Source organism: Schistocerca nitens, chromosome 2, assembly GCF_023898315.1.
Source record: "Schistocerca nitens isolate TAMUIC-IGC-003100 chromosome 2, iqSchNite1.1, whole genome shotgun sequence".
NCBI lineage: Eukaryota > Metazoa > Arthropoda > Insecta > Orthoptera > Acrididae > Schistocerca > Schistocerca nitens.
The window spans coordinates 431,052,347-431,074,730 of NC_064615.1; the positions used below are offsets into that span (position 1 = coordinate 431,052,347).

General features: G+C 41.4%; 1 protein-coding gene across 2 annotated transcripts in view; it reads left to right on the top strand.

The window, feature by feature from the left end:
- Positions 1 to 22,384, top strand: part of LOC126234434 (uncharacterized) — an 86,793-nt gene that overhangs the window by 20,857 nt on the left and 43,552 nt on the right. For both annotated transcript variants that reach the window (XM_049943130.1, XM_049943129.1), the window contains exons 3-4: positions 4,423 to 4,453; positions 21,815 to 22,054. In XM_049943130.1, the coding sequence (XP_049799087.1) occupies positions 4,423 to 4,453; positions 21,815 to 22,054 (271 nt within the window). The remainder of the gene's footprint in view (positions 1 to 4,422; positions 4,454 to 21,814; positions 22,055 to 22,384) is intronic.

Sequence of the window (22,384 nt, forward strand, 5' to 3'; positions counted from 1 at the left end):
TCTGGTATCACACTGACTATCGCCAAGGTGGGGGCCTGGCTGTGTTCCTACATAAGACATTCATCTATAATCACGAGGCTCTCCAACCACTAGAACATCTAGACGCTACAGCGGTCACTGTTTCTACTTGCCTTGATGCCATTACATTTGCTAAGGCGTATTTGAGCCCTAACCTACCACTTTTTGAAGCGGACCTCTGAACCTTGACATCATTTCACAAACTCATTGTTGGAGCAGATCTCAGCGCCAAGCATCTAGCTTGGCATTCTCACATTGCTAATCCAAAGGGCACACTACACCTTGACCTGGAGGATCCTCTGACGCTGTCAGTCTGTGGTTCATACACTCCTACCCAAATAACAGTCCCCTCCAACAGCAGCCGGAGGTTCTGGATGTGGCCATTTTCAACAACATTTTGGTGCAGTTTTCGTTGGAAACGCTCCACGAATTGGCCTCTGACCACGACCCACGCTCCTACACCTTACCGACGTCACTCTGTCTTTAGACGTCCGTTCTGCCTTGACCATCATAGATTGGGACAAATTTTCGAAACACCTTGACCTGACAATGCCTTCCAATCTCGTTGGTGCTGTTGATTACTTAACCATGAAAATCCAGCAAGATATTGACTTCCATTCTCCCAAGAGCTTTAACCCCACTGAATGACTTGCCTCCCCTATTGTGTGAACTCAAAATCCAGAAACACCGCTACTGCAGGTGGAGAAAACAGTTTCATGACCCTCAGGATAAGCATTGCATGAAGTGTCTCCAACGTGAATTTTGCCACTGCTTCGCCAATTGGAAAACTGAACAATGGGAGGAGAAGAGGTCCACCTTCCTCCTCCAACATGAACCAGAATGGCCTGTTGCTTGAGCCCTACTGTGCTCTGTAGTGAAGATCAACCATCCCTTTCGCACAGTGGATGGCTTAACTTATCATGCCCTGCATATGGTAGAAATTCTGGCTGATGCGTTTCAGGACCAGAACCAATTGCTCATCCAGGACCTTAAGCCTAATCAGGATGACCACGATATTCTGGCGGCCGTTGGCGCTTTCAGACTAAGATCACCTCTGACTAGCTCTCACCTTATGTCCCCAGCGGAAATCCAACGAATCGTCTGGCGGAAGTGTGGGCAGTCGGCTCTATGTTTGGATGGCATCTTAAACACCTCCACTGACTACTGTGAAAACTACTGGGCTTATTTAGCAGCATGCTGAACAACAGGTGGTCTAACAACCGACCTCCCCCCCCCCCCTTCCTCCCACAGTGGAAGCAGGCCCAACTGATTGTAATCCCCAAGCCCTCAAAGGATCCTATGGTCCCTACTAATGACAGGCCCATTAGCCTTCTGAATATCATGGGAAAGGTTCTAGAATTTTTGATCCTCCACCCCATGTACCAGCCTTTAGCGGTGGTTGGGACAATCTGTCTGGAACAGTTCTGATTCGCTTCCTACCTCTCGGCTGAACTCCAAGTTCTTAGGATCACAGAACGTGTCAGAAAGGGCTTTAACTCCTCCATATCGACGCCGGCGGTTTTCCTTGACCTACAAAACGTGTACGACACGATTTGGCAGAACAACCTTGTGTACAAAATGCTGACACAGATGCCCATCCCAGACATCTATGTCAAGATCATAGATAATTTTCTCCACAATAGAAGCTTCTTAGTTACTCAGCAAGAAAAATGCTCAAGCTTACGTGTTGTCTCCCATCTTCTTTATCATTTATGTTAATAATTTGCCAGTCATCCCACATTGCCACCTGGCACTATACGCCGACGATATGGCGCTCTGTACGACCGGCCGGAACACAGACCAGCTCATTGGTCGTCTCCAGTGGCAGGTGGATGCGACAGTGACCTGGTGTCGTTCAAACAAGATTGCCCTCAATGCCGCCAAAACTACGGCAGCCTACTTCACCAAACGGCGCCCAATCCTCCGCCAAAACGTCACTATTGCAGGCGTTCAGGTCCCATGGTCCCCTGATACCCAATATTTAGGTGTCTGGATGGATAAAAAGTTGCTTTTCCATCGAAGCGCAGAATACGTCACCCAAAACTGACACCAGGCAAATAAACCTAGAAAAATGGTTCAAATGGCTCTGAGCACTAAGGGACTTAACATCTTAGGTCATCAGTCCCTTAGAACTTAGAACTACTTAAACCTAACTAACCTAAGGACATCACACACATCCATGCCCGAGGCAGGATTCGAACCTGCGACCGTAGCAGTCCCGCGGTTCCGGGCTGCAGCGCCTAGAACCGCAAGACCACCGCGGCCGGCAATAAACCTAGAAACCAAGCTCCGATTTCACCAGCTGGTTGTCCACCCTACCCTCACCTATGGCTCCACTGCATGGGCCACGATTAGTGCCTCCCGGATGCAGACCTCCAGCACCTGCAGAATAAGGTGCTTCGGTGGTGCCTGCATGCCCCTCCCATCACGAGAGTAGTTACCATGTTAGAAACATGGTAACTCTGAAGACGTCCATTCGAGAGAAGACGAGGTGTCTCCTGACAAAGTGGATGCCCTGCATGACATGATCACCGGCCTACAGAACATTGGCACGACGACTCCCCAGCACTGGCACCGCCACCCTGTTCCTCTCACTGTCCTTGAAGACTCAGATTCAGAACATGGCTAACGATAGCCCTGTTATCGCCGCTATTAAAGTGTTAGCCTTGATACGACCACTCGATACGTGTCGACCATCATACGACCACCAATATCAGTACCTACGTAGTTGTGATACCTATTGCTTGCTACCTTGAACTTTCATCGTCGGAGGGTGGTATGGGACTGTAGGTTCCTCCGACGCATCTTCAATGTGCAGGATAGAACAAATTTACCCTTACACCAAGGCAGTAAGACCGATATCCACCAGTGCCGCTGTACCTCAACCTACCACAAAACAGAAAAAAAAAAAACAAAAAAAAAACAAAAAAAACAGATCTGACGACGATGTCCCTTTGCCAGGTGTCTTGAACTTACAGCCAAGTTCAGTTGAGAGGTTAATTGTTTACGTTCATGAAGAGATGCTAAGAATCAGCAGCTTTGTCGTATTACCATAATCATGAAACGAAATCAAATAAATTAGTATTGTACCATTTCAGTTGTCTGTACGACATAGAAAGACAGAAGCAGTTTCAAGAATAGCACGTTGGTAAATCATACATGAAATATACTTACTCTCCCATACTTCTATTTAGCAGTAGCGAAAAGCATATTATGTCTTTTTCTTACAATAGTCAGGAAAGCAAAATACTCAATTACGGGGAACCTTTTCCATTTTTTAACGGATAAAAGGCCTTGCAGCGTGTTTCTCATTCTGTACATGACTTCGATAATGATATACTGGGATAACATATCGTTAAACGAACGTAACTAGTCCAGTAACGCCTGTTTTAAAATATCAGGCCTTCTACTCTTTCAGCCAGCTGATTTGTCACTTTCATACCACTAACTCTGATCCCCTACGAGTATCTCATCCGGGTCACTGAATGTTGTGATAGGGGTTTACTCAATTATTAATCTTAAAACAAGAGATCTGCATGCGCCTAAGTCTCACAAAATAGTTACATTGCTTCATGACATTAAAACGTCACTAGAAACACGAAACCACAGTATTAATAACGGCATGTTCAGTTGCGGTTATACTTCGTTTTTCCTATGATAGTCTGCTATTCATTAAGCGCGCTACTGCTCGTACTACTACGACCCACATCCAGCGCTATACTGGGCGATATATTTCTCTTACTAGGCCCGGAAAGGTCTTTCCAGCTTTTTTAATCATATGAACACAAGTAAAAAAAAGTCGTGTTAAGTGATACACCTAAACGAAAGCATTCTATTTAATATTTTATAACAGTTATTTCGAATTAGAAGTTTGCATATCTATTGACAAGTGCACTTATGGAGTTTAGGGAAGAATTCTCTTCGCAGAAATCCATTATTCATTTTGTACCGAGAATTTCGAATTTGTCCAGTAATGAAGACAAAGTGGGGGATGGGATGGGGGCTGGAAAAGAGATAAAACCGCGTCCGGCTTGATTTATGTTTCCCGTGGTTTCCCCGACTTGTTTAGTTACCGTACAACCGGAGTGGTCCTTGGGATAAAGTCAGTATCGGATCCCATCCTCCGTCCCTCGTCTTATTCGCTGTGCTTCATCTCTAATGACTTTGCTCTCGATGACAAGCTGAGGTGGAACTGTTTTTCATTCTGCTCCAAGCATTTTGTTACCATTCAGCAACCAGTTCTTTGTTCAGATAGGCTGTTTCATTCCTTATAAAGGAGCATCATATTTTTCTCAGTTGTTATATGGGAAAGTAATTGGCCTATTTTTTGTGGCTACATATACAGAGAATTTTTTTGCCCTGCAATCTGTTCTCGTATAATCTACTCCTTTTACTATTTTTCAGGCCGGGAACAGCAATGTGACCTGCCATAAAGGCAAGTAAATCTTCCAACTACTACGGTAAGGAAATGTAAGCTCTAACTGAGAAGGTTTTATACATAGCGTAAATCATGCTTTCACTAATTAAAAAGCATTGAGTAAGTTTCACTGTTCAACTATTTTGGTTCAAGGTAAGTGCTGTAAAAAAATTAAGTATTGTAATGTTAACTTCAAAAATGCGTTCTGCTAAAACCCTGATTCATTTGGACATAAGATGAACTTCCGCTTTGACACTTTGGTAGTCGTTGAAAATTGAGAAAAACAAATATTTTCGGAAAACAATATCTGAGAAACAGGAAAATTGTTCTATTGAAACTACAAAATGGCCATCTTACATACAGAACTAACGCACTTGGCGAACTTAACTCCTAGTGTGGGTCCTTCACCTCACCTCTTCATAAGACTCTGAGACAGTTCAGTTATTCGCTGCTAGTCCCCTTTATCGCCACTGAATACTGTTCTTAAAAACTGCTGCTTGTGACATACAAGGAAAGTTGCGATTTGTATAATGTCGAAATTAGTCACAAAACAAGCATTACATTATGCAAAGTGCGTGACTTCGTTAGCTAAAACAGGCGTTCCGAGCCCTCTTTCCGCGTCAGGCGATCTATCACGTTACACATCGCCTTACTATATGCGCTTAACTTCGGGTCTTTTGCGTGAACGTTGTGTCGTTTGGCAGCCTTGCCCCTGGTACTTGTGTAGCATTTCGTGTCCAAATTTGCTTCATGTGTATGGGTTGTACAAATCGAAGCACCACGAGAAATAACAAATCGAAGCACCACGAGAAATACTTGCGTGAACATGAATGCAGGAGCTTGCCAAGCCCGCAGGATGCGCTGTTGTATTTGACAACGAACGGCACCTGCGCAGTGTCTTCAATACGTTGCAAATGTCAGTCGTGGTCAGAACACTGTACCGTATAGCTGTGACTGCACTGCGTTTGAGCGAAGTGAAACCGAGCTGGGCAAATTATTGGTGCTCGTATGGCGGGTGCTTCAGTAAAACAGGTAGTCGAAATGTTTGATGTTTCAAGAGGGAGCATACTGAACATGTCTACATCTGCATCTACATACGTTCTCGGCAAGCCACTGTAAGGTGCGTGGCGGAAGGTACTCGTACCATTACTAGGCATTTTCTTTCCTGTTCCACTCACAAACAGAGCGAGCGAAAAAAGACTTTGTACATAGTTCCTATGAGCCCTAAGATCTAACATCTTATTTTCGTGATCGTTATGCGAAATCTGCCTTCAGGGCGGTAAAATCGTTCTGCAGTCAGCTTCAAATGCCGCTTCTTTAAATTTTCTCAATAAACACAGCATACAAGGAAAGCGGAAAAACATCATCCCCTAAGTCGAAATGAAGACGAAAGCTTGTGTTTAGTGGTGGCGACGAACTGTCATTGAAGAAGACTATGACGAAAAATAAGAGGATGACAACTGTGGAAGCCACTGAAAAATGGACATTGCACTCACGAACCACGTCAGTACCAAAGTAGCACAAAGGAAGCTTAATAAGGAGGGAAATGCAGGATCAGCTGTAATTCCAAAACCACTTAACAGTGATGAAAATTCCCGAACAGGAAAACGAGGTCCCGGGGCCATGCAGCGTGGATAAGGAGCAATGGAAGAAAGTCGTCTGGTCGGATGTGTTTTGTATCACACTGCTTGCATCTTCTGGTCGAGTTTACGCATCATGAAGGAAACATGGTTGGAATTCGTTGATGATTTGGGCAGTGAAAGAAGTGGGGTACGGAAGTACTAAGGAATAAACTTCTCTAAGGCTATAGATACTGGGATAGTGAATAGCTCAGTAGATAATTAAGTTGAAAAGGAATGGATGTATCTAAAAAGGGCAATCACAGATATCGGAAAGAAAAACGTAGGTACAAGAAAGGCAACAGCGAAGAAACCGTGGCTACCAGAATAAATACTTCATTTGATTGACGAAAGAAGGAAGGACAAAAATTTTGAGGGAAATTAAGAAATACAGAAATACAACTCACTTAGGAATGAAATAAATTTTAAGTGCAGGGAAGCTAATGCGAAATGATTGCATGAAAAATGTGAAGAAATCGGAAACGAAATGATAGTCAGAAGGACTGACTCAGCACATAGGAAAGTCAAAAAATCCTTCGTTTAAATAAAAAGCAAGGGCGGTAACATTAAGAATGCAATGGGTATTCCATTGTCAACAAAACAACTGTTAGCGTTGATGTGTAGCATGTATGAGACTGGCGATATACCATCAGAGTTTTGGATGAACCCCATCCACACAATTCGCATGATAGCAAGAGACGAAAAGTGCGAGAATTACCGCACACTCAGATTAAAAGCTCATGTATCCAAGTTGTTTTCAAGAATAATATACAGATAAATGAAAAGTACAATTGAGCATGTTTTCGGTGACGAACAGTTAGTTTTGGGAAAGTTAAAGGCACTAGAGAACCGAGGTACGGTTAATAATGAATGCGAGACTGAAGAAAAATCAAGATACGTTCATAGGATTTGTCGCGTGGAGAATGCGTTCGACAATGTAAAACGGTGTAAAATGTTGTAAATTCTGAGAAGAATAGCTGTAATCTATACGGAAAGGTGGGTAATAGACAATCAAGAGGGAATAATAAGAGTGGAACACCAAGAAAGAAGTATAAGGATTAAAAAGAGTATAATTCAGGGATGTAGTCTCTCACCCCTGCTATTGAATTTATATGTCGAAGAAGGAGTGACGGAAATAAAAGAAAGAGTGGCATTAAAATTCAAGGTGAAAAGATATCATTGTTATGATTCGTTGAAGGCATAGCTATTCTCAGTGAAATTGAAGAAGAATTACGATATATGTTTAATGGAGTGAACAGTCTAAAGAGTACAGAATGTATATTGAGACTAAATAGAAGAATGACGAAATTAATGAGGAATAGCAGAAATGAGAACTGCGAGAAACCTAACACCACAAATGGTGATCACGAAGTAGATATGAATTCTACTACCTAGGCAGCAAAATAAATCAAGACAGGCGGAGCAAGGAGGACATAAAATGCAGACTAGCAACCACAAAAAGGACATCCCTGGAAAAGAGAAGTCTAGTAGTATCAAACAAAGGTCTGCCAGGAAAGTTTCATATCAGCGCACACTCCGCTGGAAAGGTCTTAATTTGAGGAAGCAATTTCGAAGAATGTACGTTTGGAGCACAGCGTTGTATGGCAGTGAGACATGGACTATGGGAAAACCAGAACCGAAGAGAATCGAAGCAATTAATATGTCGCGCTACAGAAGGATGTAGAACATTAGGTGGACTTTTAAGATAACGAATGAGAAGGTTCTCCGTAGGATCGGTGAGGCGACGTAAAGACTGACAAGAATAAGGGGCAAGAAGATAAAGACATTTGTTGAGACGTCAAGGAATAACTTCCATGGCAGTAGAGGCAGCTGTAGAGGGTTAAAGCTGTAGAGGAACAGAGAGATTGGGATGTATCCAGCAAAACGCTGACGACGTAGGTTGAAAGTTAAAACGTCCCCTTTGAACAATTATAAAAGACTATGCTTAAACTGACACACAATATTTTTAGCGCAACGCAATCTGACTTTCAAAAATCCCTACAAAAGAATAGCCCTGACTAACATTAACCTATACCTTTCAAAAATCACTTACCTCATCAAAAATCTTCGTTACTCGAACTCCTGCAATACAGCGAGCGCCACTACTGCCAGCTAAATAAAAGATTCAAACTACTGAAGGCACTAACTACTGATAGGCATAGTTAGCAAATGAAAGATTTTGATAGAGAACAAACAATGTATATACCTTAATAGTCATAATATATATAGCACTTCATGATATCCAGTATTACAAATTTCAAAACTCCGCCATCTCTCTCCCCACATCCACCACTGCTGGCGGCTCACCTCCAACTGCGCAACGCTACGCGCTGTTCACATCCAGCTGCCGCTGCCCAACACTACAATGGCAGACAACAATGCAAACTAGCCACAGACTGCACACAGCACAGCCAGTGATTTTCATACAGAGCGCTACGTAACGTTGCCAATAAGAAAACATAAACACCCTACTTACATAGCCCCCATGCTCCCCACAAAAAATTTTACAAATTGTTTTGGGCAGTGGCCAGTAATGATTTGATAAAATTTTTCATAATTACAATAACAAAGATATCAAATGCACAGACTTATTGATAAAATGTTGGTCAAAAGCTAAAATTTTCTCAGTCCATAAAGACAGTCCAGATTGTTCATCACAGTAAAATTGCACTGTTTTTCTCAAAGTCTGAGCAGTCAAAGAAAATGCGCACGGAAGTAGTGGATTTCCATGCAGTCTTGAAGAAGTAGTGTTGTCCTTCCAACAGAAAGACAATGCTGACTCTTGACATGCTGACAGGTAATGGGCTACAACAGAGCAAACCCACAGCAGAGTCATTCGACGTTTTGAAGAATATTGGTAGGTAGGTCATCACAGAGTAGACCCACTGTAGTCCTGGTAGAGAGTATGGTATTGGTGGGCCACCAGAGGTGCAGACCCACTGTAGTTCTTGTAGAAATAATGGTATTGGTGAGTCATCAAAGGTGTAGATCCACTGTAGTCCTTGTGGAAATAATGGTATTGGTGGGTCATCAAAGATGCAGACCCACTGTAGTCCTTGTAGAGATGGCCAGCAGCCATATGCTGCTACTGTGCAGGTGCACAATCACCATCGAAGAGTCTTGCAGAGAATATAGCAAGTCCATAAACCACCACTTGTGCACTCACACAGTTTTTGGAATTGTCCTTAGAACCAGCAATGCTGTTATCCAGTCCCTTTCTGAATTATTAACACACGTGCAAACACTAACAGTCCCTACTTCTCACATATTGTCCATATACTATGACCAACAGAAATGTGTGTAGTGGAATGTAACTTACAAGTTACTTAATTTGATGAACTGGTGTCAATTACAATTTTATAACATAAGAATACAATAACAAAGGTACAAAATACATCATTAAAGAACATAACAATACAGATAACATTTTTAGTAAAACAGGCTTTACAAAAGAATAGAAACAAACATGTACATCAGTGTTACAAGAATTATGACATAAGTACATACATAAAAGATCAGAATAACTTTTGAAACATCAACTTCACACATGAGCAACAAAACAGAATAAATAATGTCTAAACATCTTTACAAAGTAAATAACATAGTATTAGAAAAATTCTACAACATATCTCTTATCAGATAAACACATAAAGACAGGAAAAACACAAATAAACAAGGGTACACAAACACATAGAGGGATAACACAATGGAAAGGACAGGGTTCGTTTTCAGTGTAACATTTGGTACTACAGTCCAACCCAAAACTTCATTCCATATATCGTCCCTCTTATTTCAACATTTGCTCCAGCAAAAAAAAAAAAAAAAAAAAAAAAAAAAATCTATCCAAGCATGCTTTCTGTATTCTGTTCACATCCTCTTTCAAAAATAGTTTTTCTCCACTGTGCACTACTTTTTTGGCCGAACCATTTTCTTATAGCTTCTCAATGCATTTCTTCCGATTCATCATAGTTAGTTTCTTATATAGTCTACCCCCTCTTAAGCTAACTTAAATCTACTGAGCTCAGATATATATACCAAGGGACAAGGCAATGCAGCAGCACATAACAAATTAACACAAACTAATATAAGGCAATGAGCAGCAAACAAGAAAAATAAATCAGTAGTAAACTGGCTTAGCAGAGTAACACAAAGTCAAATTCAGTAACACTATGCCTGGCAAACAGCAGCAGCAGATGAAATAACTTATATCTAAACATGACATAGCTTAAGCAGAAAAAATATTACATTAAAGACAACAATGCAGACAAGGGAAATGTACATTCACATCTTAATGTCTATGTAATTATAGTGGTGCACCACAAGAAGTTATTCTACCAAAAACATTACCAAGTAGTTGAAAAGAAAATTCCGTATGCAATTCCTGTGAAGGGAAATGTCTTTTTTATGCTCCTTCGTTTTTTTTAATAGATCATAAAATTATTTACTGGATCTGTAGGCATAAAATGTTTATATTAGTACATCTATTAAATTTTATTTTAACCAATGCTGCAGTGCAGCTAGAAACTAGATATTAAACAAAATTAGTAAATAAATACATAAAGCAAGCCATATGGCATTTCTCTCAACTAGCAAGACAATAGCTGTGAAATGTTTCTCAGCGTTTCATTATGCATTTTAGTAAATATCATAAATTAAGAGCTCCACAGTATAATAATATGTTTTCAGGTTTGAGCGTGTCGTATTTGTGATGCTTTCTACAAAGGAAATCAATAGCGAGGATAATGGCCTCCCTTTTTTTTTCTACCTGTGCCTCTGAAAAGGCACACACTAATGGCTTTTTCTCCAGGTGTCTGACACAGCAGGCTGCCCACGACGCATTACGTGCAGGTGGTCACTTAACTTTCTTACGGAAATATTTACGACAGCAGTTTCCGCTACAGTGGCAGTCTCATATAAAAATTTAACAGGTCGCAATTTGCGTTGCAAATGTGTAGAATCAAAATCTTATGAATGTAACAGTGTCCAAAAAATTTTCAGTGGCATTGTGATACATTCACACATGTACACACATTTCATAACTCTTAAAATACGATTCTTGGTTTCCAACAACCTTTTTCACAAACCAGAGTCCCTAACCACTACTCATTATTCCTTACCTTATTCGTCGACACCTCTTCAATATTTCATCATAACAGATAACTAGCATACTCAAATAACTCATATAGCATCAGCTTATTCATCATAAACATACCGCAACAGCATAATACATATAGTCATCGTAATAATAACATCATAACACCTCAGTCAACTCTCAAAATCGTCGTAGCTTCCTCCAATAATTTAAAAACCTAAAAAAAATTCTCTGCTCATGTCAAAAGTGTCATCTACCTCAAATGTACTTTAAAATCATGCTCCTTTTCCAAATACATCATTCAAAGCTCTCATAGTATCACAATGGTTCCGAAAAAATATAAACAGTTCACAAAGTACAGACAAAATACAATTTCGTAAGTGTGAAGTTATCCAACGGTGTAATTACGTAAACATCTGTCACTGCCGTAGTAAAAAAGTTTGCCTCTCTCAGTTAAGTGATCAGATAGCTGTGTAGTTCTGTGTTAGAGAAATATGGTACCGATGTGTAAAGTTGTATAAGCAAATACCATATTAGCTAGGGCTCCTTGTGCTTGCCAAACACATGGTACACAAAGTAGGCGTGTACCCTCCTGAGGATTAATGTAATTATACCCTCAGGTGTTACAGATTACAGCAGTGGAATGAAATGTATCACGGAAAACCTTTGTATCATTGTACTTCAAATATCTTTAAAAATAAATGATTTAAGTGCAAAATTAATCACTCATATACGTGTCCTGTAGCGCTAAATGTGCGTCTTGTTGCAACATAATCCCTGTGGAAGTGTCGTAGTTATCGTCCTCCGAAAGCTAAGTTCTACAGAAGTCAATGTACTTACATCACGATAAACAAAAGTGAAATGCTTTGCGTATAGATATCTTAGTTATTACGCTTATTGCCATGATGAAGAAGGTACTGTGCTGTAACGTATTGTTGTGCTACAGAAAAGGCTGTCTCATTGTAGCTATACCACAAAAGTTACTACTAAAACATGTTTTACTTTCCAGAATAATTCAGAAAAAACTGTGCAGATATAAAACAGATACACCGCAAAAGCAACGTTGTAAATTGTCACTCATTAGTAGCGTCGTGATAAAATCGTGTAACTGTCACATAAACTAACCACTGTGTCATCTGATATTTCACAGAAAGTACTTTAAATCCAGAATGTATTTTCAAGTAAACCAAAATGTTGCATTAAAATCTCATTAGCAGTACCAGTATATGTCCTAAGTATATAAGCCTGATAGTCGTTATGTAATCGTGCAACTAACAAGCAAGAATGTACAAATACAACACTGTGTCATCTGTTCACTATAACAATGCATTTGTAATTACTTGTCTAAGTTCCCTAGGTTCTTGACTGGATAGTTAATTTTAAAACATAGTTGCATGTGAAGTTTCTAAGTGCGACAAAGAGTACTAGTAACATGAAGTGAAAAAATTTTATAGCAAAGACTAAGTTAAAAAGCAGATTATCTCTCAGTAAATGGTTTTACATGTGAAATGTGGTGTAACCCTTTGCTCTTCCTAGTACGCAGAGTTTCAACTTTAACGCAATTATCATGTGGTATACGTCAGTAAAGAATACTGGAATTTTTCTCAAGGTTAGCGTCTATGTTATTTTTCCCTGAGCCAGCGGGCGCACGTGGCTGCCTGCGGTGCGAGTCATTGTCTGTTTCTTTGTTGGCGCCCGTCGTTATTGGGATATGGAGACCTAGCTTCTACAAATTCACCTTGTCGAGAGGGCCCTGCTCTGTTTGAATCCCGCCAGTTCTGATGCAATTCAGGTCTGTCGTTACGATCATATCGTCTGTCGTCATGTCGGTAGATTCCATAGTTTCTTTCTTGTCGGTCACGTGGTGGAGAATTTCTCCCTGAATCGTAACTGCGCGCTGGACCGTTGCATCTGAAGTTATTCTGTCTCCCTTGATAATAATTATTTTGGTTCCCATATTGTCTGTTTCTCTGATTGTTTCTGTGATAGTCATTACCGCGGAGAGGTGAACTTTCCCTGTAATTATTACTACTCTGCCAACGGTTGTCATACAGGTGTTGTCTGTTGTGGTCACGATTTACGCTGAAAGAATAGCCTTGTCGTGTATTATTTCTGTCATTGCGGAATTGTGACGGATGTGATCTGTATTTGTTGTGCTCCTGTTTTCGCATTCCGTGATTGTCAGTGTCAATTTCCAGTTCTTGTAACAGTCCCAGAAAAGCTTCAATGTCGTCTTTGCAACGTCCTGCTAAAATAATATGTCGTAAATGTTCAGGCAGTTTGATTAAGCAAATGCGGATGAGTTCAGATGGGCTGTATGGGTTTGACAGGTACTGATTCTTGTGCAACATGTCTTCAAAATATTTCACAAGACTGGAAAATTCAGATTGTTCGAAATGTTTCATCATTATGATGCTATGTTTTACTCGGTCTTGTGTAGCTTGAGACCAATATGCTGAGAGTAAGGCATGATAAAAATCTCCTTCACTGTGACAATCGTGAATGACCGATCGCATTCTTACAGCTGGTTCATTCTCCAAGTAGCCACACATAAATTCTAACCTGTGCTCCAATGACCAGTTGGGAGGAAAACAATGAGAGAATTGATGGAGCCACGCTTGTGGATGAATGTCGTTGGCAGAATTCTTAAACGTTTTGAATTTACGTGTAGTAATGAACAGCTTATAGTCAAAATCATCGTGTCGGCGAGTAGCATATCGGTCATTGTTACGTCGTGTCGGCGGTTCCATCTCAAAATTCGGTGCACCTTGCCAATTTCTTTCATAATTTCCGAAATGCGCTGTGTTATGATTTTGTAGCTTTTCCGTATTTCTAAGTCCCTCTTCCCGTGTTGGAGCGCGAGTGTCCTCTGAAATATGTAATTTTTGTATCACTTGTGTCAGCTGATCTTGTACTTCCCGGATTTCTCTTTGGTGTTGCGTATTAATTTGATTCTGATTTTGTTTGAATTTCTTAATTTGTTCATACTCTTCTGTGTCAGTGATGGCTACAGGTCTTGTGTCATTCAGATCATCATCTATATTTGCAGATAAGTTAGTGAACTGATCCGAAAGTTCAACTACTTTCTCTGATAGTGTACTTTTTTCCTCAGTGTGTTTTTCTGAACCAAGTTTCAGAGTGTCCATTTGTGTTGAAATCGTATCTACTGTGTCCTTTAAGTTTTCTTGAGTTTTTGCAAGTTGCGTAACCGAATCGGTAGATGAGTCAATTTTAGCTTGCATGGTGTCGTGATTTTCATGAACAATAGTTTGCAGTTCTTTTATGGCTGCTTCGTGATTCTGTATTGCATTTTCATGACGCGAAAAAATAGGTTGGAAATGCTCACAAATTTGTGTTTTTACATTACAGACTTTTTGACATTTCGATTCGATGTTATGTAACTCAGTAGTTAAATCTTCACGTGTTTGTTCAAGCGTGGTGCCTAACTTTTGAAGATTTTGTTCCATTGTGTCTAACTTTTTAAGATTTTGTTCCACTGTGTATAACTTTTAAAGATTTTGTTCCATTGTGTCTAACTGTTGCTGTGTTTGTCTCTGGTGTTGTTCCATTGTATCTAACTTTTGAAGCCTTTGTCCCATTTGTTGCATTAACTGTAACAACAGTGTACTGGTGTCTGAAACATGTTCCTCAGTGCTTTTCGGCAGTGAATTTGCACCGGCAACATTCACATTTCGACAAGCAGAAAATGTGTCTTGACTTATTTGAGAAAACGGTGAGGACCCAAAACCTGAATCTACAGTATTTGCGAAACTGTGTCCTGTCATTTCGGATTCCTGAGGCGAGCTGTTGCCGACCGATCGATCGATAATGCTTCCCTGTTCACTACCTGTTTCACTGTCTACACCATTATTTGCCGCCCGCTCCATTTCCCTATGCACAATTACCAAATTACTACTTTGAATGTCTGTTAATTCATTACACAGTGGTGCTGATAAGCTACGCTCGTCGTCACTATTATTTCTCAGTTTACTTTGGAGCCTAGTGTTACGTTTTTCACACGCCATTGTTGTCACAATATTTCACACGATAACACAGAAAAGCACAATTTGAAGAGCAAAATAAGAAAACACATTAACATAGCACTGAAAATAATTTCTAGTTTAATTGAAAGCGCAGCTGCGAAATACTTGGTGCAAATCTACATGCATGCCACAACAACAATGAAAGACTGCAACTACAAAGGAGATTCTCTCTACAATTACGCGCTAGCAATAAACAATAGCTACACTAATTACACAAACTACAAGAAAAAAATCAGAAGATTCCAGTGAGGTATCCTCGGCTAAGGGTCGCCATATAAAACGTCCCCTTTGAACAATTATACAAGACTATGCTTAAACTGACACAAAATATTTTTAGCGCAACGCACTCTGACTTTCAAAAATCCCTACAAAAGAATGGCCCTGACTAACATTAACCTATACCTTTCACAAATCACTTACCTCACCAAAAATCTTCGTTACTCCAACTACTGCAACACAGCGAGCGCCACTACTGCCAGCTAAATAAAAGATTCAAACTACTGAAGGCACTAACTACTGATAGCCATAGTTAGCAAATGAAAGATTTTGATAGAGAACAAATAATGTATTTACCTTAATAGTCATAATATATATAGCACTTCATGATATCCAGTATTACAAATTTCAAAACTGCGCCATCTCTCTCCCCACATCCACCACTGCTGGCGGCTCACCTCCAACTGCGCAACGCTACGCGCTGTTTACATCCAGCTGCCGCTGCCCAACACTACAATGGCAGACAACAATGCAAACTAGCCACAGACTGCACACAGCACAGCCAGTGATTTTCATACAGAGCGCTACGTAACGTTGCCAATAAGAAAACATAAACACCCTACTTACAAAGTGCAGTGAAAAGATTGATGACACAATGAAATCGTTGTAGTCGTTGGGTCCCGTGGTTGTTCTCCAAGGTTGCTTTTATGCCAAGGATTAAATGACCATTTTGGCTGATCCGGTCCCTACCATGTTACAATGTTTGCTTCCCAACGGTGACGCTGTCTTCCAAGACGACAGGGTACCTGTTTACACAGCTCGCATCGTCCAGGATTGGTTTGCGAGCAGAAAGATAAAGTGACCCTGGCGAGCCATTAACGGCTACTGTGGAGAGAAGGGTGCGTCATCGCTACCTTCCTCCAATGTTGTGATTTGAAATTGTCACTATGTTGCAGGAAGAGTGTTATAAGATACACTTTAAAACTATACAGGACCAATTTTTTCCATTCCGAGACGATTATAGGCTGCTTTGAAGGCCAACAGTTTTTTTACACCGTATTAACCATGGTAATCTGACTGTAGTGTTTTCATATTATTGTCCACTCCCTGTAGAAGGATATAAATTTTTCTCTTCTTCTAAAGTTCTGATGATCTCAAACACGAGCTTTCACGGACCAAAAGTTTCCTTTTAAACAAGTAGCAACGATATACAGGTCTGTATACTAACAGCCGTGAGACGCAGACGCATTATCAGTAACGTTCCAAGAGAGTGCAACTGAACCGTTGCCGAGCACAAAAATTTAGGAAGGCGTTCATGCTAATACGCTAAAACTTTTCACACTTCGAATAATCAACGAAACTGTAAAACCTGCCGTAAATCTTTACGGAATCAGCGTTGTGACAGGAATTTTTCTACACGAAATATTTATGAAAGAAATCATAGAATGAGTGACGATTAAAACGTTGCAAACAGCCTTAAAAGAGTTGTATGCAAACACCATGGACCTTTGGAAAGTAATTTGTGGTGTTGACCCTGAGTGAAAACCACAGACTAGTCGGCAAGACTCAGCGGTGGAACGCCTCTGAAGATGTCCAGTGCAGTACTGGATCAGACATCAGGCTCAGAAGAGTTTATTGGACCACCACCTCGCATCCCGAAAGGTTTACCAGCAGCTAAAATAAAAATGTTTTTCAGTTTGAGCCCAATATAATGAGGACGATGTCACGAATAAGTCAAGAATGCAAATTGCAGAATGAGAAGAACCGGCGCATCATCCGACCTTCAACCTATTCGGAAAAAAGGTAATCGGAAACGGTGGCGGACGTTAGCTGTATCGTAATCACCCACTTTCTAAATATGGCGCCCAGTTCTGGAACGCCGGCCGGGGTGGCCGAGGGGTTCTAGGCGCTACAGCCTGGAACCGCGCGACCGCTACGGTCGCGGGTTCGAATCCTGTCTCGGGCATGGATGTGTGTGATGTCCTTAGGTTAGTTAGGTTTGAGTAGTTTTAAGTTCTAGGGGAATGATGACCTGAGAAGTTAAGTCCCATAGTGCTCAGAGCCATTTGAACCAGTTCTGGAACGGCGATGCACGGCAGGGTTACCAGATACTGTGAGCAGTGCATTTGTTTTGAGCAGTAACAGTGCGAAAGCTAAAATCTGTACGTAAATACCTTCAAGAGTGTTATTAGCTGACGATTGGGTTTCCCAGTTTCGCATAGGAGATTACATTTGTCTCCTTTGGAATTATCAATAGGTCTTTATAATGTGAACCAATAAAAGAAAGGTATAACGTGGTAGCCCCGGACAGAACTCTAGAACCAGCTCATGAACCTTAAATTTCAGATAGCAAATATGTTCGCTTTGCTTCCGTGGGGTGCCAAAGTAGTATTTCTTACATACGAGGAGCGTTGAGTGGGTAATGCAACAAATCTTCTCTCTGAAAGGACGTTGAATTTATCCAAGATTCAAACACACATATTTTCCCCGCCCTAATGGCTGCAAAACGCTATTTTTGAACATAACTTCTATTCAGAGCGACTGCCATACGATGCTCTACTGGGAGGGCCTATATGCCCGCATGGCACCACTCTACTGCTCGACGTCGGAGTCAGCGTCTCGCTGCATCAACAAGTTGCTCATCATCCACATACTGCCTCCCGTGGAGTGCATCCTTCATTGGGCCAGTCAGGGTGCGACATGTTGGATGGAGAAGAAGAATCCAGTGAAGTTTTGTGAGCTCCTCTCGGGTGCGCAGACTTATGTGTGGCCTTGCATTGTCATGGAGAAGGAGAAGTTCGTTTGCATTTTTAAGGCGATGAACGTGCTGAAGTAGTTTTTTCAGTTTCCTGAGGGTAGCACACTACAAAGTTGATCGTTGCAACACGAGGGAGGACGTCAAACAGGAAAATCTCTTAAGACTCACACAAGACCTTCGCCATAACTCTACCGGCTGGGGATGCAGCTTTCCTCGGAGGACAGGTGGCGCGGCGCTACTCCGTGGATTGACGTTTTCTTTCCGGTTCGAGATGATGGATCCAAGTTTCACCACCTGGGACAACGTTCGACAGAAAAACTGCCACGATCAGCCTCGTAACGCGCAAGCAATTTCGCACAGATGGTTCTTCGTTGTTCCTTACGGTCTTTTGTTATGCGGCGAACAACTCAGCGTGCACACACCTGTGAGTAAACCAACTGGTGGACGAGTGTGTTAGCATTACCGACAGAGACGTGCAGCTGCGCAGATAGGTGTTTGACTATGGACCGTCGCTCACTTCAAACGAGAGTGTCCGCACGTTCCCACTTCGCCAGGGTCACAGCTGTGTGCGGCCGGCCGACACGCAAGAGATCGGATAGGTTTTGACAGACGCCTCGTCCAACGGCTCACCGTGCTTTTGGTCGCTGTCAGGTCTCCATAGACGTTCTACAAGCGTCTATGATTATCTGCAGTGCTCTGGTTTTCCGCGAAAGGAAACTCAGTGACAGCTATTTGGTTGCAACGCACCTCCGCCAGAGACAACATTTTGAAAGCTACGAATAGTTCCGCACCTATTGCAACTTTACGAAATTGTAGGGGTTGAAGTGGAAACATTCTACGATGTCCCACAAGAAATTCCACATATTTTTAAGCCAAATTGGGTTAGGAAAGAAAAGTGATGCGTCACTTGTTGAACGCCCCTCGTACGTTTATTTGCTCATGTAAACCTTCCTGATGAATAGACGTTTCACGATCTAAATCCGTGGTTTAGCTGTTTTTCTGTGGATTTTGTTCTATCGAAAGCCTAAAATTACTATTACGTTGGCTAAAATGTCCTTAAATCCTCACGTAAGCATCTATCATCAGTCCTCTTGAGAGGGAGTACACAAATCCCCATGTTTCTGTCATTTTCGAAATGGATCCAGGAAACCTTTCTTTGTTATGGTTTTCAGCAAGCTCTGCGATTCAACTTGAATCTGCTCCACTGCGTCTCACTTTCGCCTCTTCAACTTGAGTTTCATCTTTCGAAACAGGATGGAGTCACACGGAACCAAGTCTGGTGAGTACGGCGGGGTGAGGAACAATATTGTCCCCTTGTTTGTAGTGCCAAACGTCTGAATGATTTGGGGTCTGCGGTCGTGTACTGACGCGGTTAAGAATATAGTCTTCCATACCCCACTGCGGTGGACTTCTTATTCTCTTTCAGACGTCTTAGAACGTGACGATAGAATTCTTTATTTACTATACAGTTTCACCTGGAGGGACGAACTGTGTATGAACACGATCGTCAGTTAACAAGGACTTAATGTTACTACTAACATGCAGAGCTTACATTAGGTGATCTGAAGGAGGACTCTGCCATTACGACGACTGCTGCTTAGTTTCAGGATCATAACCTTAAACACAAATTTTGTTACGACTGAAACCTTGAAAGGAAGCTTGGGTGGTATTGGTGCAGTTGATTTCTCCCTGCAGACTTTCACGCGATGTTGTTTCTGATCGTCTTAAAGAAGTCGCGGTACAAACTTCTCATAATGCATTCACATGTTTGATAATATATTTCCAAACAGTTTTAGTGCTCTTGGATGGATTGTTTACAATCGTGCACAATCCCTCACTTACTGAACGTTTCCTGGTGAGTCGTCATCATGAGTCAAAGTTCGCCAGTTTTTGAACGCTTATACCAGTCATAGGCGTATGTTTGGCCTAAAGCGTTTCTCCGAAAGCTTGCATCAACATTTGGTGCTTTTCTGGAACTTTATACAACTTTATACAAATGCGTTGCTCTCTGTGCTCAGCCATCGCAATATTGCAAGCTGTCTGATGCATGACAATAGAAATACACTCGCCAGCAACTAACCGAGTCGCTCGGTTTGTAGACGCTTGCTACAATTATTCAAGAAGGATGTGTCGGGTGACATCTAGCTACATTACAATGCACACGTAACAGTTTGCGCGCAAAGTTCGGGAACTTTTAGGTACCACCAAGTACACTTTTCTACCACACCCTGCCTCTGTTATTATTTCTTAATGAATATCACTCTCATCAACCCTTTTCGCGAAAGAATCCGTTCCTTCGACTACAAGATTGGGAGAACCTTCTGAGAACTGTAGCCCGATCGAATGGAGCCATTAATGATAAATTTATTTCCTAGATTCATTCGTAACAAAAAATGCTGTATAATATTATATTCTGTTACGATGACATACATCACGCCGACTTCCAGTGCATCTTTGTTGCCAAGAGGGACAATTTCATTTCACTAGGATGTCGCAGACAGTTGAGTTGGACGCTTATAGGACTACTGCAAAGCTGCTACGACTTCGTTTTGTTGTATTACGTATCTCATTTATTAATGAAGTAGGTGATCCCATAAAATCATGGCAAATAGGCACTCATCTGGGATATATTTGGTTATGCTTCTTTACGCAGGTTCCCCTATAGTTCAGTTACATGAAAAAGAACACGCAATACCTGTGTAGCACCCTTCTTATTTGTTCCTTGCAGTCTTAGTGCTAACGTTTTTCCTTCACACAGCTTGTGCAGCCACCCAAGCTGCAAATAAAGTTCTGAATGTCGATTCTAAGTGAACAAGAAAGAACGTCGTACTAAAGATATGAAAAGTATTATACTTGATCGTAAAAAATCCTGTGTAATTACGGATGATTGGCAGAACTAGTCATACAAACGAATAGAATACTTTTTCCATAAATGAATGTGGGTTCACTAATGGTTATTTCGTCATCAGTTATTTAGACATCAAGTCCTTGAGTGAAACATAACCTCAGTTTTACAAACTCTTTCACAAATTAAGTTGAATGTACGTAATTCTTCACGTTGTACTTTTATGCATTACAGAGTAAAAATTAAAACTGTTCACAATACACTTTAAGACAAAAAAATGACGTACCACGAAGAAATTATCCGAATGGGAGGGAAATATGTAGATGTGGTGTACATGTAGAGACAAACGATTAAATTTTCAGTAAAAATGGATTATCTATTTAGGGGAAAGCGCTTCACAAATTAAGAAATCCAGTAACATGTTGGTCAATGTCTGACCCTTATGCAAGCAGTTATTCGACTTGGAATTACATAATTGTAGTACGTATTTCCGCTATCCATTGTCACTGCAGTTGCTGCATCTCAGCTATCTATTTCTCATTCTTTTGGTCGTTGTTCTCCTATCTACTTCACTGTTTATGGCTTTCACACACAGACACACTCCAACCGACCCACCCATGCAACAACCCACCTACCCCGCCCCCATTCTCCAATCCAATTACGTCCCCCCCCCCGCCCCCCTCCCACCCCCCCCCCAAAAAAAAAAAAATACACGCAACGTAATTTTGTTCAAGATCTCGCTTTAGATCGATTTTACACCTACTTACCAATCGCGACTGATACGTGTGTCTGTCTCGCGTCAATAGTTGCTGCGGCAGCGGTGCCGGACGTCCCGCGAGGCTACAAGTTCGTCTCGGGCTACTCGGTGGTCAAGCTGTACCGCACTTTCAAGAACTGGTCGGCCGCCAAGGAGAGCTGCGAGGCCGATGGCTCGAGACTCGCTGTTCCACCGGACCGCTACGCTCTGGATGGGCTGAAGTCGGTGTTCGGCCAGGAGAAGGGCATCTGGTACGCTTTCCTCGGCTTCTCAGATGATAAACAGCAGGGTAGGTCCACACTCACCGGTGAAATAACCTATAGAACACTTAACGTATTCAGTTAATTGTTGATATATATGGTCTTTGATTTCCTATCAGGTCATGGCAGATTGGGGCATTTATATGTTGATATACACCGGAAGACAATTAGTTGTAAATGGCATTGAAAACGCTTATCACAGGTTTTACTTGAATGTTCTAATTCGTAACATGATAAGACATTAAACGGTGAATTTGTTAAACTGCTCAACGGTGTGAGGAGCTGGCTGCAACGACACGTGGTTCTTTTTCCCTAGATGGATGACTGGGGCAGATAGTGGACACGCATGTCGGTAAGGT